This window comes from Trachemys scripta, chromosome 14 (genome assembly GCF_013100865.1).
Source record: "Trachemys scripta elegans isolate TJP31775 chromosome 14, CAS_Tse_1.0, whole genome shotgun sequence".
NCBI lineage: Eukaryota > Metazoa > Chordata > Testudines > Emydidae > Trachemys > Trachemys scripta.
The window spans coordinates 23,281,042-23,297,518 of record NC_048311.1 but is presented as its reverse complement, the minus strand read 5'-3'; the positions used below and the strand labels follow the sequence as shown (position 1 = coordinate 23,297,518).

General features: G+C 39.0%; 1 protein-coding gene across 2 annotated transcripts in view; it reads left to right on the top strand.

The window, feature by feature from the left end:
• The window catches only part of CA10 (carbonic anhydrase 10), a 176,743-nt gene extending 173,003 nt beyond the window's left edge, over positions 1-3,740 (top strand). For both annotated transcript variants that reach the window (XM_034790339.1, XM_034790338.1), the window contains exons 6-7: positions 1,085-1,259; positions 2,578-3,740. In XM_034790339.1, coding sequence (XP_034646230.1) covers positions 1,085-1,259; positions 2,578-2,600 — 198 coding nt within the window. In that variant the 3' untranslated portion in view covers positions 2,601-3,740. The remainder of the gene's footprint in view (positions 1-1,084; positions 1,260-2,577) is intronic.
• The last annotated feature ends 12,737 nt before the right edge of the window (positions 3,741-16,477 follow it).

Sequence of the window (16,477 nt, the reverse complement as noted above, 5' to 3'; positions counted from 1 at the left end):
AGACAGATAGCTGTTTGGTTGCTTGCAATCCAGCTGCTAGTAAACATTTGCCCATCCTACAAATACCACCTTCACAATTGGCCATTTTGTTAGTAGTCATGATAGATAAAGTCTGTCCCATAAAGACAGGTTTCAGAGTAGCAGCCGTGTTCGTCCGTATTCGCAAAAGGAACAGGAGTACTTGTGGCACCTTAGAGATTAAATAAATAAATAAATAATTGTTAGGCTCTAAGGCGCCACAAGTACTCCTGTTCTTTTTGTCCCATAAAGGAGTCCCAGGTCAGGGCCAAAGCAGGGCCAAAGGTGGGCAATGTAGGGATGATTGCACTGGTGTTGACCCAGGTAGATCTTTCAGTGAATAGAGAAGATTTCAGTCTCCAAGACTGTCAAGTCCCATGACTTCCAGAAGCACTGACTTCTTTAAAAATACAGATGTGGTGCCAATCAGTCTCTGCATTCAGATTTCTGAGGCATAACCAATACTTGGGCACTTTCACCCAGAGCTGTCTTCTCAATAGCAAGCCAGAGTAGTTACCATAACATTTTTGGGCAATTTTCTCTCATCATTCATCAAATTCCCTTTCTCTGCACCTGCTGCCACTATCTAGTACTATGGATTCCATTTACTTTCTGGTCAGCCAAAGCTCCCTTGTGCCATTTCCATTTATTCTGCACAAAACTGGAGGCTTTGTTTACAACGGGGCTTAGAGAAACAGGATCATGACCGCAAAAGGAATGGTTTTGTCTTTACTTAAAGGTATCCCAGTTGCCCATGGGTCAAAAATATGTTTAGTGTAGACTAGGGTGACTAGATGTCTCGATTTTATAGGGACAGTCCCGATTTTTGGGTCTTTTTCTTATATAGGCTTCTATTACCCCTCTCCCACACCCCCCGTCACGATTTTTCACATTTGCTGTCTGGTCACATTAGTATAGAGTGAACTCTGTCAACCCTCCCCAAATTCCAAATCACAAAAATATTGTTAGAATACTTTGCTTATGATGATTAATCTAAATAGCTTTCAATATTGTTTACTTAGAGTGAAGAATAATACTACAGGTTCTTGTTTTGTGTTTTGTATAGATGCATTCTTTACGACTGCTAAGCCAGAATCAGCCATCACAGATATTTCTGAGCATGAGTGACAATTTCAGACCAGTCCAGCCTCTCAACAATCGATGTATCCGAACTAATATCAATTTTAGTTTACAGGGTAAAGATTGTCCAAACAACAGAGCACAGAAACTACAGTATAGAGGTAGGTTTTACACAAGGCACTCTCCAGAACAATAATGTCTACACCTATGTAGAGCTCCTTTCCTCTGAGGATCCTTGTTTGATTTACATGTTGTTGTTTTAGTAGCGGTGTATGATGGGACATATAAAAGCGAATCAATATATAAATAGGTGGGATAGGATCTGAATGTAAGTGTCAGATTTCAGCTATCAAGTTTAGAATATCTGAAATCTGAGAAGTTTTGCAATGATACACAGCATCATAACATCCCAATTTATGATAATAGGATAATTTGTAGGTGTAAGTTGTTTTTTTGAAAAAGAGGTATGGCACGTGCCAATGAGAATCAAAACATAATTGTGCTAGGAATAGCCCCACACTGCAGATTCTGATATAAAGTGGAGTAAAATAATATGCCATATGACAATTGAAGGAAATGTTATAAGGAAATAAAATGTATTTCTACTCTGAAAGGTAACTCCATAAAATTAGTAATGTAAGGTTCCACGCTGATTATCTCTGAGCTATTTCCAGAACTTATCTTCTCACTTTATAATTATGTTTTTTCCAGTTGCAAACTGATGATCTAGCTGGGTTCTCTTTAGTTTTCACAACATCAACAACAGACGCTGTGCATTTGGAATTCAGTTAACAATTTCTGTTCCTGCTGTTGCGTCCAGAATAGCATCCAACTCTCTCTCCCAGAGCTGTGTTGGCTCTGCGGAGATCATGGGAATAAACATTGGTAGAAATGGGATAGTATTTAAAGTGAGCAGATATGATTTCACATATACTTAAGCAGCTCAACTGAGCAGTCACGTGCCATTGTGGAGTTGAATCACACTAAAGAATTTGATTAAAAACACTATTTGAAAAATATCAGGAAGGCTGATAGTAGAGCTGGTCTCAAATGGGAAATTCATTCAGAAAGGAATGATTTCTCAGATATTCCAAATTTTTCAGTTTTCAGTTCATATTCCTCCCACCTCCCTTTTTTCTCTTTTCCACTGAAAAATGAGTGACAATGGGGAGGAAGGAGTAGAAAGAAAAAACAATTCTGAAAAAAGGCAAAAATATGACTAAATATTTCATTTTCCAATTAAAAAAATATAATAATTTCCTATTGAAAGAGATATTTTCAACTAAATATTTTTCATTTAAAATTTTTTGACCAGCTCTAGTCTAGTGTTAAGACTAAGAGCCACATTCTCAATTCATAATTTTGAAATTACTCAACTATTTTCTACACAATACAAACATTGAAGGCACTTAATTTTTAAAAACAGCAATTTTATATTTGGTGTTTGGTAAAGTATAACTGTTATTACTTTTCTTTCAGTAAATGAATGGCTCCTCAAGTAATTAAGACAAACAGGAAGAACTCCTAACCTCAGTGGAATGCTACTACTGTGAATTGACATAATCTAGAATGCACCCAGCCTCATTCACTCTTTGGATTCATGACAGTATGTGCAAATGTGCTGCAAGAAAAAAGCTGCCAAGATGGAAACTTAACTAAAAATTCATTCATATGATTGATCGTAATAAAAAAAAAGACAATAACTACAGTAAATGTGATTACAATTTTGATACAGTTTTCCTGAACTAATTTAACTTCACAAAGAAAGACTTTTCAGCCTTTGTACATATGAAATTCTTTCTTTCCTCCCCTTCAAAAGAAAAAAAAATAAAAAAGAAAAAGGTGGCTCCGTACAGCATCAAAGTGGAGTTGTGTTCTGTGTGCCAAGTAATCCTTGGAAAGCTCTCATTATATCCCTATCATTAATGGATACTGACAAGACAGAACAAGAAGATTGTAGAGGAAACTTATTTCTAGGTTATGATCCTTCTGTTTGTTTAATTAAAAAAAGGACAGACATTGAGAGATAAGTATTGTAAATATATCAACGCAGAATATAAAAGAAATTGAAATATATCCCCCTTTGTCACATATCTGTAGTAGGATTTGCCAAGATCAGAAATGATCCATTTTCTGTTTCTTGTTTTACAAAGGTCATACATTGTGTTTGGTTACTGTTAACAACTCAATAAATGTGTTGAACAAATTAATTTAGTACACTCGCTTTGGTTTATTTTTCCTTTCTGAAATGATAAGCCTCTAGCACTTGAGGCTGCTTTACTTTTCTTTTTTACTTTATTTGTTTGCAACCGGTTTAACTGAGTTAATGGCAATTAGGAATGTATTTAACAAAGCTAGTGTAACTTTAATTCCATTTTATGGTTCATCATTAAGAAGAATTAGGCTCCAGAAGCAGAAGGCAACTGAAAAATGGGCTAGTTTAAAATTACCATTTCCCCGGTTTGAGTCCATTATTGAGACATACAAATTCAACCTTGTAAATTGCTAGAAGGGATATATTTTCTTTACAGAGGTAGCAGGAGCTGACCAAGTTAAAGCTAATGCCTTTTTTCTTGTTTATAATGGTCATTCACTGTGTTTGGTTACTGTCAAGAACTCAATAAATGTGTTTAACAAGTTCACGTGTGCATATTTTTGATGGTTTTGTATATTACCAGTGTTAAAGTTGTCAAATCAGTTGGGTCCCAACTAACCAGGAATCATCCCTCTCTCTGTGATCTACCATGACAGCCGTGATTATAATGGGGATGTTGCAACTGATAGATCCAAAGGTGAAACTATCAGGGGCCAAGTATTCTTAGTTGGCTGAACCTGGGGTGTGGAATTCTCTATCACCAAAGATCAGGATCAGCCCAATTTTGCAGTCAGGGCATAGTGTAAGGTTTCTCTTTACACAGTCCTCCCCTCAATGACAACAGGACAGAACAGCTAGCAACATTTCTCCTGGAGATAAACAAGCAAGAAAACAAAACTGCTTTAAGAACGTATCGTAAGTGGTTGAAGGGGGAGGAATATGGAGTGGATGGAACTGATGTTGGTGAAAGGTGCATTATAAATACATAGGCTAGATGCACATTATTGCTTAGCAACACTCAATTATATGGTGGTCAACATTTTCTTAGCTGTAGATTTGTGTGTATGTTCTCATCCTAAATTGAAAACATACACTGCAGTGTCAAAGTTTGTGAGTACTGAAACCAGATAAAAATGTGAACACCTGGACTCAATGCGACCAATCATCATCGCTTTTGCAAGCCCACTGACTTTAAATGTGATAAATTTATCCTGAGGCAGAAAAGGGCAGTGCCAATTGCAAATGGCATTGGACAGAGAGCTACACACATGGCTGCATGTGGCACTGAGTGGCAGTTTGCCATCATTCCATAGTGCCACCTATTGTAAGTTACAGGCTGCTGCTGTCAGTACATCTGTGAAATTAATTGAAAAGACACTGTGGAAGTGAATGTTTACTGTTAGTAGTCATTGTCATTAGGAATCCAGCATGGGCTAGATCAGGAGAACCTGCAGGAAGCTATCTCATCTCCTTGGCACACTTGCACAAAGAGCATCCAGAATTCTGGTACTTGATATTAGGTGCAGGGAAATCAATCTCAAAAGAGTTGGGGGAGCTGGGCACAATGTCATGTGGCATGATAATGGCATGCTGCCTACTTGCAAGGTTAGGGGCAAACAAGAATGACTACCTCATCCAGCTGGTGGTGCTGGTGCAGTATCCCACTAGCAGCTCTGAAGGGCCTGATCATCCATAGCCTATTCAAGTCCATGAGAGTCTTTCTATCGACTTCCGTGTGCTTTGCACCTAGCCTCTAATGCAAAGACTGATAAATCCACAGTCCAGCCATATAAATGCCAATTAAAGTTAGATTTATACTGTGTATTAATAAGGTCAAGTTCAACTGTTGAAATAAAAGCAAGATTACAGTTTTAGTCCTATGTAATTAGTAGTAATTGACAGTGCAATACAAAGCATAGATAATCTAATGCGTTTTCCTAGGCACTTCACTAAAAGTCACTGCACAGATAGATCTCCAATTTCAGTGTAAAAACTTTAATGGAATCAGTTTTGTGTTTGCTCTTTGAAGCCTAATCTTGGAACTGTTCTCCAGTTGCGGAGCAAAGTTTCTGAGAGTACAAAGTCCAAAAGGTTTCAATCTATATTTTGGACAAATAGCTGGCAGCTGTTCATCTGAGTTTGTCTGGTGACAGAAGGTAGGAAAGATAAGCCAGGTCTCCATTATGAAACTTTTAATAAGTAATAAAACCTTTTTGGTATTTCACCGAAAGCTAGTTGAGGGGATTTAAGAAAGAAGGAATGATATGATAGAAAAGGCAGGTCCCAGTGAGGATTCATGCTGTGCTTTGGATTAAGTGAAGCTGGTATAGAGAAGCCTTGCAAATAGAGAAATGCCGTAATCACACTGGGATATCGCAAATGCATTTGTCAACATTTCCAAATCCATTTTGCAAACTAATGAACTCCATCTCGGCAAGATTTTTTTTTAAATGATAGAAACAGACATAAGTCAAACTATGGCACATGATCATTTGTGAACTTTCATATCTGGATTCAAAAATCAGAGCAGCCCCTTATCGTGGGCCAAATCGAAACACTGAACTCCAATACCCACAAACATTGGGAACATATAGATCATGATTCCAATTTTGCAGCTTCTCTCTCCAAAGTCAAACAGAGCTGAGCATAGATACAGAATGTCATTATAGAGGCATAACCTGGGATGGAGTGTAACCCCCAATATCTATGGCCAATCAACAAGACCTGTAGATAGCAGTGCATTCTCAGGCCACAGTGATAAGAGACTGAAAGTGCTACATGAAAAACTGAAATGGCAGAGTGCTAAGCCAAAGCTCTGAGTTATATAAAAAAAACCATCCTACATAGATCAGATGCAGACTTGCTGATAGACCCCCCCACAGGGGAATGCTGAGAGAAGCAGGAATGCAACTTGGGTTGGGAAGCGCCATTGCACACATCATACATGATCAGCAGCACACAAAAAAAAAAAGCCACCACCACATCAGTCAGAGTTGGCATCATAGATCTTGGCAAGCACAGTCTTAGCGCTAGAGTATAGACAAGAGAGTCTGAATGGAGCTATACACATGAAATTAGCTTTTCCTCAACAGGATTTAAAAAAAAAAAAAAAAACACACAGCTTGGTTTTTCTAGCATTTTGGATGAACAGTGAGTTTCAGACTGGGAGACGGCTGATATCTTCAATAAGGTCTGCCAAAGCAGTTCATGCCCACTGTAAACTAAAACGTCTTTATATCCTTCCTGTCCTTATTAGCATGGATAGGACTCTTTCTGTCCGGAATGCAGTGTCTAACGTTATTCCCCTTCACATTAATGAGACCTCTCATCAATGCTGCTTAAATTAAAACTTAATGGAGTCTGTCCCTTTACGTGAGACATAAGACAAGCAGCAATGTCACTCTTGTGTAAATCAGAATCATGCCCATGCTACAAAATTCTGACCTGGATTCTAAACATTCCATATTTTGTGAAGGTTTGGATCTGGGGTCTTGGGTGTATCCATTACAGATAATCTAATTTCTCTCTTTTTAGAAATCAGTTTAATCTAATCATGAACCTTAAAAGGCCTTAATCATAACCATACTTTTTTTGTATACCACTACAGGGCAGAGTTAAGGTTGTTTAAATGCCTTAACTTTGCATTTCTTACCTTATCTTACCATGTTTGGATTTATTTTAAGGGTAACTGTTACTCCGGCTTTCCTGGGTTTATAATGGTTGATTTGGGGATAATTACAACATTCCAATAATTTATTTTTACCCATAAATAACTGATCCACTCTTTTACCCTTACTTCCATCTTAATGTAGTTTTTACGGACATAGATATAAGGGCCAACGGAGACATTCAGCCTTGGATGCAGGTCCAGATTCCAAAGTGAATCAATGTTAAAACCAGGTTTAGATATGAGGTTTTGGCTCAGGCCCATCTCTATAATAAGTTCAGAGTTCAGTAGCTTGTAAAGCTGAGCAAAAAAAAATGTAAACTGCAGTTTTTAGACACTATACCAAACTGTTTTATAAATTTTAAATGCAAGAAAACTACAGAAAAAGTAAGAGCCCAACATGTAGTACAGAGAAAAGGGAAAGCAGAGAACTATATTGAAAGATTAGCAGAATAAGGATGAACTCTGGGAAATTTACATCACAATTGGTTGTACTGTGTTTGTGTCGTCATTCACAGCAGAGAGGAAAGTAATGGGAAAGATACTTAAAACTGAAGTGGTATTTCCAAAGCCTAGAGAATGGAGGGGAATCAGAATCCATATGGAAATTTGCTAGTATTGATGTCTAAAGTTGGATTTAAAAATCAACAGGCCTAAAGGAAGAAAGTGAGATGGTACCATTTATGTCTCAGGTCTAAGCAAGTTTTTCCTCAATATTTCTTCATGCAGTTGGTCCATTTGAAAAGGGGAAAGATATGTCCCCCTCACCCTTTGGCACAAATAGTTTAGACAAATAGTTTAAAAACCAAACTCCCCATGCTCCAAAGCCTCCTGGATAACAGACCAGATTACCTTGAAGAAATAAGCAATTGCAAACTGTACATCAGAAAGAGGTGGTCCTGGGCATTTTCATAACCTGGACATCTCTACTGTATAGTCCTAGAGATTAGGTCAACATGAGAAGTTATTGGGAAAATGGCATATTAATTATTAAAATAGTTAAAAAACCCTATTTTGAGGATATATAAAGAGGGAATGAGAAAAAGACAGAAGCATGATGGAAAAGAAATGTTTGCAAAATACACTAGAGCATGTGCTAGAAACAAAGAGAAAGCAAAGCTCTCCTTTTCCCTCTCTCCTGTATTTCTATTTTAATGACACAATAATATAGCGGCAAGAGAAGTTGATTTCAGGTCTTGATTCCTTTCAGGCATAATTTGAAATTTGACAGTAATGAGGAACAACAACATTTGGTGCCAAAGTTTTGCCAGACTGATGGTCCTGTTCATTAAACATTTATGCTCTATGCCTGTGTTCCATGTACTGAAGACAAAACCACTGAAATGAAATTTCATCCAAGTGCTGCCCTCGCTCCTCTGATGAAGATGTTCAGTTGAAATGCTTGAATTAAAAACTAAAGCACTGACATTCTGTCAACTGATTTACAAGTGAACATTTCAACAGGGGTGGGTAGAGAGGCAGTTCTGTGAATTCCTCTCTTTAAAGAGTACAAAATACAATCTCCCTTAAAGGCACCTTTACCAAAGGATAAAGCAGAGTCTGAATTCTGTGGGCAAGGATTTCAAATCATTCAAATGGCAAGCTACCAGCAGAATCTTGTAATTGGCATTCAAGATTGTTATGCATTTGTTATGCTTTTGCATTACATTTCGCAGGAGGCTCATCTGCACGGACCAATGCCTTGGGTTTCAAGTCTGAAAGAAAACCAAGTCTCCCACAATCAGACTCTGCTTAGCCTGAGGAAACATGCCATCAAATAAAGCTAAGCTAGATGGATAGGCTGTTACGATGCCCCATGTCACCAGACTAAAAACCAGCAAAACAACATGGGCCAGTGAGATTCAGGTCTCACACTGCTGTAAATCTGGAATAACTTGTCTGATTTCAGTGGAGCGACACCAGTCAATGAAACTAAGATTAGAATCTAGATCCACATCCTGAAAAAAAAATCTTGGTGTCCCTGCTGGCTACCAACCTGAAAAAGGCAGTGATACCCATGAAGACCACTCATAAAGGACCCACACTCTCCTTATCTCCTGCACTAAAACTTTAAGACCAAACCCTAATATGAAAATGAAAGACCTGAAAAACTTGCAGAATGTAACAAACTGAGCTCCTTAACACTGCAGTACCTCTCTGTGGGCAAAGAGCAACTTTTTGTCATGCTAACAATTGCACCCTCAACATCCTTCCTCTTTGTCTGGTGCCCTCATGCCCTGCCATGGCACCTGAGAGGGATGCTCTAAGCCCAAAAGGCACAGCACAAAGGAGCTAAGTGAGGGCCAAACAAATGGAGGGAAAGAGAGGCTGAATTTGAACTTCTTCACTGAGGAGCACTCCCAACTCGGTCAATCTGGTTCTCAATTAGAAGAGGAGATGGAAGAATCTGGGCAGCTAGGTGCACAAATGGGAGTTGGTGATCCACATAATGAGCAGTGGGTACTGGGAACATGTTGAAAGGAAAAGGGAGAGACCAGAAGAGTGAGGAAAATGTAGGGACCTGGAGAAGAAAGAGAGTTTAAAATAATTCATATAAGGAGGAACAGAGTACTGAGTCGAAGGGAAGAGAGAAGGACAGAATAACCTGAATTGAGAGGTTTGATAAGACAGAACAGAGAAATCAAAAATACTGAAAAGATGAAAAAGATGTATTGAAATATATATTAGAAAGAAAAAAGGTGAAGGGAAAGAATGGAAGGGTGAAGAAAGAGGAAGAATAATAAGCAGCAGATGTAGTGGTTATTCTTGTAGTGTTTAGTTGTTTCACAAAGTTTGTTTCCAGAATATTGCAAAGAATACAGAAGTGAGTGATTTTATGGATTCTGATATTTTAAGGCACAATTAGACTGATGCACAAGTTTTTCCCTGCAATTGCTTGTGGGTGCAGTTCTTTGTGACAAAGTTATACCTGCAAAAATCCAGAGTGCAGTTCACATTACACACACACACACACACACACACACACCACCTATCTACATCAAGAGGTACAACCATTCTTCAAAACACTGAACATGACTATGTAGTTGGAAGTGGCTTGGGAGACCTTGGGCCAAATTCAGGCCTGGGGTAAATATATTCAACAGCACCCAAGTCAATGGTGTTGCATCCCCTTCTAACAAGTTTGAACTTGGCCCCTGGTTGTGGCTGGGAAGTGGGTATGGAATCTAGTGCCCCTGGGAAGATACTAGAACAAATTATTAAACAATCAGCTTTTAAGAACCTGGGGGATAACAGGGTTATAAGGAATAACCAGCAAGGATATGTCAAGAACAAAACATGCTAAACCAACTTAATTCCCTTCTTTGATAGAGTTTCTGGCCTAATGGATGGGGGAAGGGGAAGCAGTAGATGTGATGCATCTTGATTTTAGCAAGACTTTTCACAGTCCCATATGACATTTTTACAAGCAAACTAGGGAAATGTGATTTAGATGAAATTACTATAAGGTAGATGCACAGCTGATTAAAAGATTGTGCTCAAAAGTAATCAGTGGTTCACTACCAAACTGGAAGGGCATATCTAGTGGGGTCCTGCAGAGGTCAGTCCTGCGTGTAGTACTACTCAATATGTTCATTAATGACTTTAATAATGGAGTGGAGAGTATGCCTATAAAATTTGCAGATGACACTAGGCTGGGAGGATTTGTAAGCACCTTGGAGGACAGGATGAGAATTCAAAATGACTTTGACAAATTAGAGAACTGTTCTGAAATCAACAGTATGAAATAGAATAAAGACAAGTGCAAAGTACTTCAATTAAGAAGGAAAAAATCAAATCCACAACTACAAAATGAAATTCAATATGAGTCAACAATGTGATGCAGTTGCAAAAAAAGGCTAATATCATTCTGGGGTGTATTAACAGGAATGTTGTATGTCAAACATGGGAGATAATTGTCCTGCCCTACTTGGCACTGGTGAGGCCTGTGTCCAATTCTGATCACTATATTTTAGGAAAGAGTCCAGAGGACAGTGACACACGTAATAAAAATGTTTAGAAAACCTGACTTATGAGGGAAGATTAAAAAAAAACGGGCATCTGTTTAGTCTTGAGAAAAGGCAACGGAGGGGGGCAGTCTTCAAATATGTTAAGAGCTGTTATAAAGAGGATCAATTGTTCTTCATGTCCACTGAAAGTAGGGCAAGAAGCAATGGGCTTAATCTGAAGCAAGGGGAGATTTAGGTTAGATATTAAGAAAAACTTTCTAACTATAAAGGTGGTTACGCTCAGAAACAGGCTTCCGAGGGAGGTGGTGGAATCCCCATCATGGGAAGGTGTGTTTTGTTTTTGTATTAACAGATTGGACAAACACCTGTCGGGGATGTTATAGTGACACTTGGTCCTGCCTCAGTGCAGGGGGCTGAACTTGATGATCTGTCGAGGTCCCTTTCAGCCCTACAGTTCTAGGATTCTATATTTTACTTCCTTTATTTTTTAAATTTAGTTTTAATATGTCAGATGAAAAATACCGAAGAGCATTTTTAGAACAGCATAGAACCTGACAAATTACACCTCCTTGGGCCATCTTGGAGGAATCTGTTTAGTGGAAATTATATTAAAGTAATTCATGTGATATAAACCTTAAGTGTTCTACCAAGACAATAGGCTTAAGAAGTAGGGTGCATATTCAGTAAAACTTCCTTTGAGTTTCCATGGGTAGAAACTTGCAGAGCCCTCAAAAAATTCTCAGGGCTTTTCCGCATTAGAGTTTGTTTTCTTTTAACAGAAGTAAGCCTGAACTGATTACAAAATATAGCACAGGATTAATGTTCTTTGCAAGTGGTTTCATAAATATTGTAAAATGACGGTCACAACTCAGGGCAACAGCACTTGTGGTCCCTCAAAGGCACCCATTTGAGGCTCCCAGCTGTTCTGTCACGTTTCATGGTAGCAACTTGTGTCTCTTTCCCTCCTGACCATGGTTTTTCCAGGCTGCGCAGTTCCCTGCCTATGCTGTGATATATCTAGTAAGCCAGACTGCCTAAAAGGCCAGGATCTGAGCTTTGCTTTCTCTCCAGAGATTAATTGCCAACAGTTACAAGTTATCAGACAGTTCTTTCTAAGCAAGCACATTTATCCTTAAGGTGAAAGCAGTAAAGAGAAAACATATTTAAAAAAAATAAAAAGAAACCATATGCATGCTAATAAGCTTACCAAGGATCACTCCCAACTCCAACAAGTACTGTGGTCAGAGTCCATTCTTCAAACCCAACAGCTTAACTCATAACTAACGTACCCATGAATAGGTTAATTTTCCCTATTTGCAGTTTGGGTTTTGATTTTGAGACTCTGGGAACAGGGAATCAGAAGATAATGATCCTCTCCTCAGAGAGTAGCTACAAAAGGCTGGGGTTTTGCATAAGTGTTTGGGGGGGGGGGGATAGCTTTCACCTTCCCTTAGATACATTAATAAACCTTTAGTTTTCAGTTTACTAAAGGACTGGCTACCAGCGTGGTTTTTGGATAAGATCTGAAGTATATTTTGACCTGGGGTGCGTGTCTGGTGCTTTGGAACTGGAAAAACCTAATGTGTGTGATTCTTGGTTTTAATAATCATTTATCACAGACTTCTGGTTTGTCTGGTTGGTGCATGAGGGGCTAGAGTGCCTGAAGGAGACTATCTGTGGCCTCATAAAAACTAGTAGAGTGTTTTGGAGGCACACATTTGTTATTGGCTTGGTGAAATCTTACAACAGAATATACCACCAGTTTGGGGTACATGCCCTGTTTTATGGCAGTCTGACCTGTGATTGGCAGTTTTAGCTGTGTCCCATACTAGGCAGTGTGACATCTGGATGGAAAAAGAGGGGGGCTAGTGGAAACCCTCTGGGCAGATATTGAATGAGCATGGAGTTACCTGAACTGTGCACTTTTATCTGTCCAGTAGTCCCAGACATCTAATATTAAGGTTGTGGCCTGATTAAAACCATATCAAGTGTCTCCTGTCCTCCTTTCAGTGTAACTGGACAATAAAGAGAGGTAAGCAATTGTGAAAGAGTTAGTGAGATAGTAAGATAGTTTAATCATTCCGTTTTAGAGTGGATGCCCATGTAGAACGTATTCTAAAAATCAGAAAAGATTGACTGCAAATTGTTTTTCATACCTAAACTTTAAAAGTGACAACAGTCATTTCAATGCTAATTTCAACATTATTTGGAACAAGTGGTACCTTGTACCATTCATTAGGGATGTCATAAACATCCCACAACATATGGTGTCTCAAATCCAATTACCTTCCTATTCAAATAATGACCTTGAAGAGTTTAAAAAAACAAAAATACAAAACTCTTTTAGCTGCTTTCATGGCTATGTGTTATATTGAAGTAATGGAAGAGCTTTATCAAAAGGTGGTCCTGGTAACACTTGTTTTATAGATCTAAGCATTCAAATACATTGTATCCTCAAGGTGGGTAAGTATGCTCTTAAATCTTGAGCAATTTCATGGTGAAATTCTCCCACTGCAAAACATCTGGTAAAATACAGTTGCTTTAAAAAAAAAAAAAAAAAAAACACAGCACCCAATACTTATCCTTAGCAGCTCCCCACATACCCAGGCAAGACAGAATTAGAGAAGGTGCTTTTCTCCTGTAAGCTACAATGCTTGATTTTGTTTTTATCTTCTGCCAGTAGCAGTGCAATGACTACTTCAGCTCATGGCTGAAATTTATGTACTACATAACTTTGCCTACCCTGCATGTACCCAAACATAAGGTTTGGATCTGACAGCTGTGTTGTTATATTGCTTTCAACTGCATTTCACCACCCCAGAGGCAGCCGCATTTCATTCCCAAGGGGGAGTTTATCTCTATAGCTTATAAAGCATTTTGTGCTCCTTTGAAATGGAGAGTGGTATTTAAATGCAAAATATCACTGGGCTGAGAGAGACTGAGCAATTGCAACCCGGAATAGCATAATTGGGCCCAGTCCTCAGGTTTTTCAAATGGAGCAGCAGGTTGTGCTTAGCAGCTCTCAGAATTAGGTCCATAAAATAGACACATTACAAACAATGGTTTCAAACAATGAAAGGACCAGCAGAAACTGGTTACCTTGCAAAAATAGTCAAACAAAACTTTACAGGGAATGTTTTAGAGCAGCCACTAGGAGAAGGCACCTTGATAAAGATCCTAAGAGCAAGTTACATTGGATTTCCCTTTTAATAAATTCCTTAGTAAGTAGAGATCCATAAGAGTTACGTATTGCAGTAATATTGAAACAACACACAGAGATTGCAAAGGCCAAGTGGTAACTGCCATGCTGAGCTCAAGAAGAGGTTTATGCAAGCATTACAAACACAATCAATGATGCTATGCTGTTCATACTTCTTTATACAAAACCTTACAGAAAAGCAGGGTTACTGCTATGCAGAAACATAACACAACACAAAACACAACACAAAAATCAACATGGAATGCCCTCCTCCACAAACCCCATTTTGCTAGGTCCTTTGAACTCTCAGCACCCCCTGAGCCAAACCCTGAGCTCCCAGGTGAATTCCCACTGATCTCAGCAGGAACTGAGGGATGTTCAACACAGTGCAGGATGGGGTTCAGATTTTTTTTTAAAAATTGAAACTCAACATTTAAAAACAAACCAGGAATGCTAGAGCAGCACTATGGCCTGACTTAAAATCCCCCAGAACCAAGACATTTCAAGTTCAGCCTCTCACTGGAGCCTAGTGAGCAGTGGCTACATTTCTGCCTGTCTCTAATATTATGCTTCCACCTGCCTTATATTCAAATTTGCTTCTCAATTAACTTGTGCTACAGAAAGTACTTTTCCATGACTTTGCATACCATGCTAATGCATAAGATAAGCAGGCTGGTAATAAGCTTGTTAAGTTATACTGTGCTTTACAGCATTATGCAGAGTTTCCCCCTGAAAATTGACCACAGATTCCTCTTAAACCTATGCCAGGGTTATTATTCACCTATGTATTTATTTGCTTGCAAAGGAACCAGTGTCAAGGAGATGCCAACTCCTCCCCCCCCCCCCACATACACAACATTATTATAACACTTTTCATAATCCTAATTACTGTAGTGATGTTTGAAGGGAAAGCATGTGTGGCAGTCACTGATCTCCCTCTAATGGTTAGAAAGATTCATATATCACATCCCTGGCATGCAGATGCTACTGTCTTCATCTTGTGTTTTCAGAGCCCTGAGGAGTTTCATTTTTTTTAAACTGATACGACAATTTCTCATGCTGTCAGTTCCAAACACGTCTATTGACAAGAATGTCAAGAAGCTCCCTTTTGTGCATCTATTTTCTCTCCCCCAGTTATTCAAAGTTTTGCAAATAATGAGAAAGATGATTTACCCTTTAAGGTGAAAGCAAATCCAAAGGAGACAATGCATTTAAATTCCTGTAATAGTATAATTAGCAGATCTTCTCCACAAAGCTTATTTTTATGGCTCATTGTCATTCAACTAGTATTCAACCTTTAGTTCAAGAACTGGGGAGAGGGAGCTTAATAGATCATTTTATCTGATAGTTGGTGGTGCCGTTTCAAACCAGCATGGTGATAAAAAAAAATCTAATTAGATGCTGTAAAGGGTGCTGAAATATATTTGTTTATCAATTTCAGCCTTACAGTCTTCATCACAAATATCTTTCCACTATAATGGAGAAGATTCCAGGTCAACTGTCAAAGAAGTCAAGACACTTTCATTTCTATCATCTATCTTTCAACAGCCAATAAATAAAGAGAAAAGTTAAAAATAAAGCTTCCTACACAATAGGAGCTAGATTCACAAAGGGGACTTAAATGCCTCACTGCCATTTTAGGTACCATAAATCCAACATTTAGGTGCTACTGACATTCACATTGCTCTGCTGCTAACTAACTCTGGAGGCATCTGGGTTTCCACTAGTAAAATCCCTGAGGAACCTAAATTTCTACCGGTGGGCATGCACAAAGCCACGTAAGTCCACGTCAGGCTGCTCGGTGCCTAACTCACACCTAAACCCCAACAGGATTCACAAATTAGGAGTTCCCGCCAAACTCCCCAGCAGGGCCCAATCCAGTAGGCATGCTCAAAGCATGCTTAACGTGCACAAAAAATGGCAAAAGGAAGAGACGGTGCTGATGCACCCCTCCCTTATATCCAATAGCCCAATGACTGAAGCACTCACCAGTGATGTGGGTTCAAATCCGTACGCTGCCTGACTCAGCGTGATGACTTGAATTCAGGTCTTCCATTGCCCAGCTGTATGCCATAACCATTGGGTATAGGGTATTCTAGGATGGGTCTCTGTCAATCTCTCCAGCTGTCGCTGTTCCCTGTTGTATGAAATACTTATCTAGTCATTGAGCCAAAGAGAGAGAGGATGACTCCAGGATCTCCCAAATATTGGGTGAGCGTTCTAATCACTGCGTGATTAAATATTAAGGAGGCACCATTTCCTCTTCCTCCATTTTTCCTGAGAAAGGACTGGCTTAACTTCAGGAGAAGGTTCATGGCTTTGAATCCTGAGCAGAGGTAGGTGTCTCACTCCCTTTGAAGTGTGGGACTTCTGTCACACCCCTCTCTCCACATTTCTTACTGGCACATCCCTGCTCAATGTGCTGACTTCTGTAAATCCCTTTTTTAGGT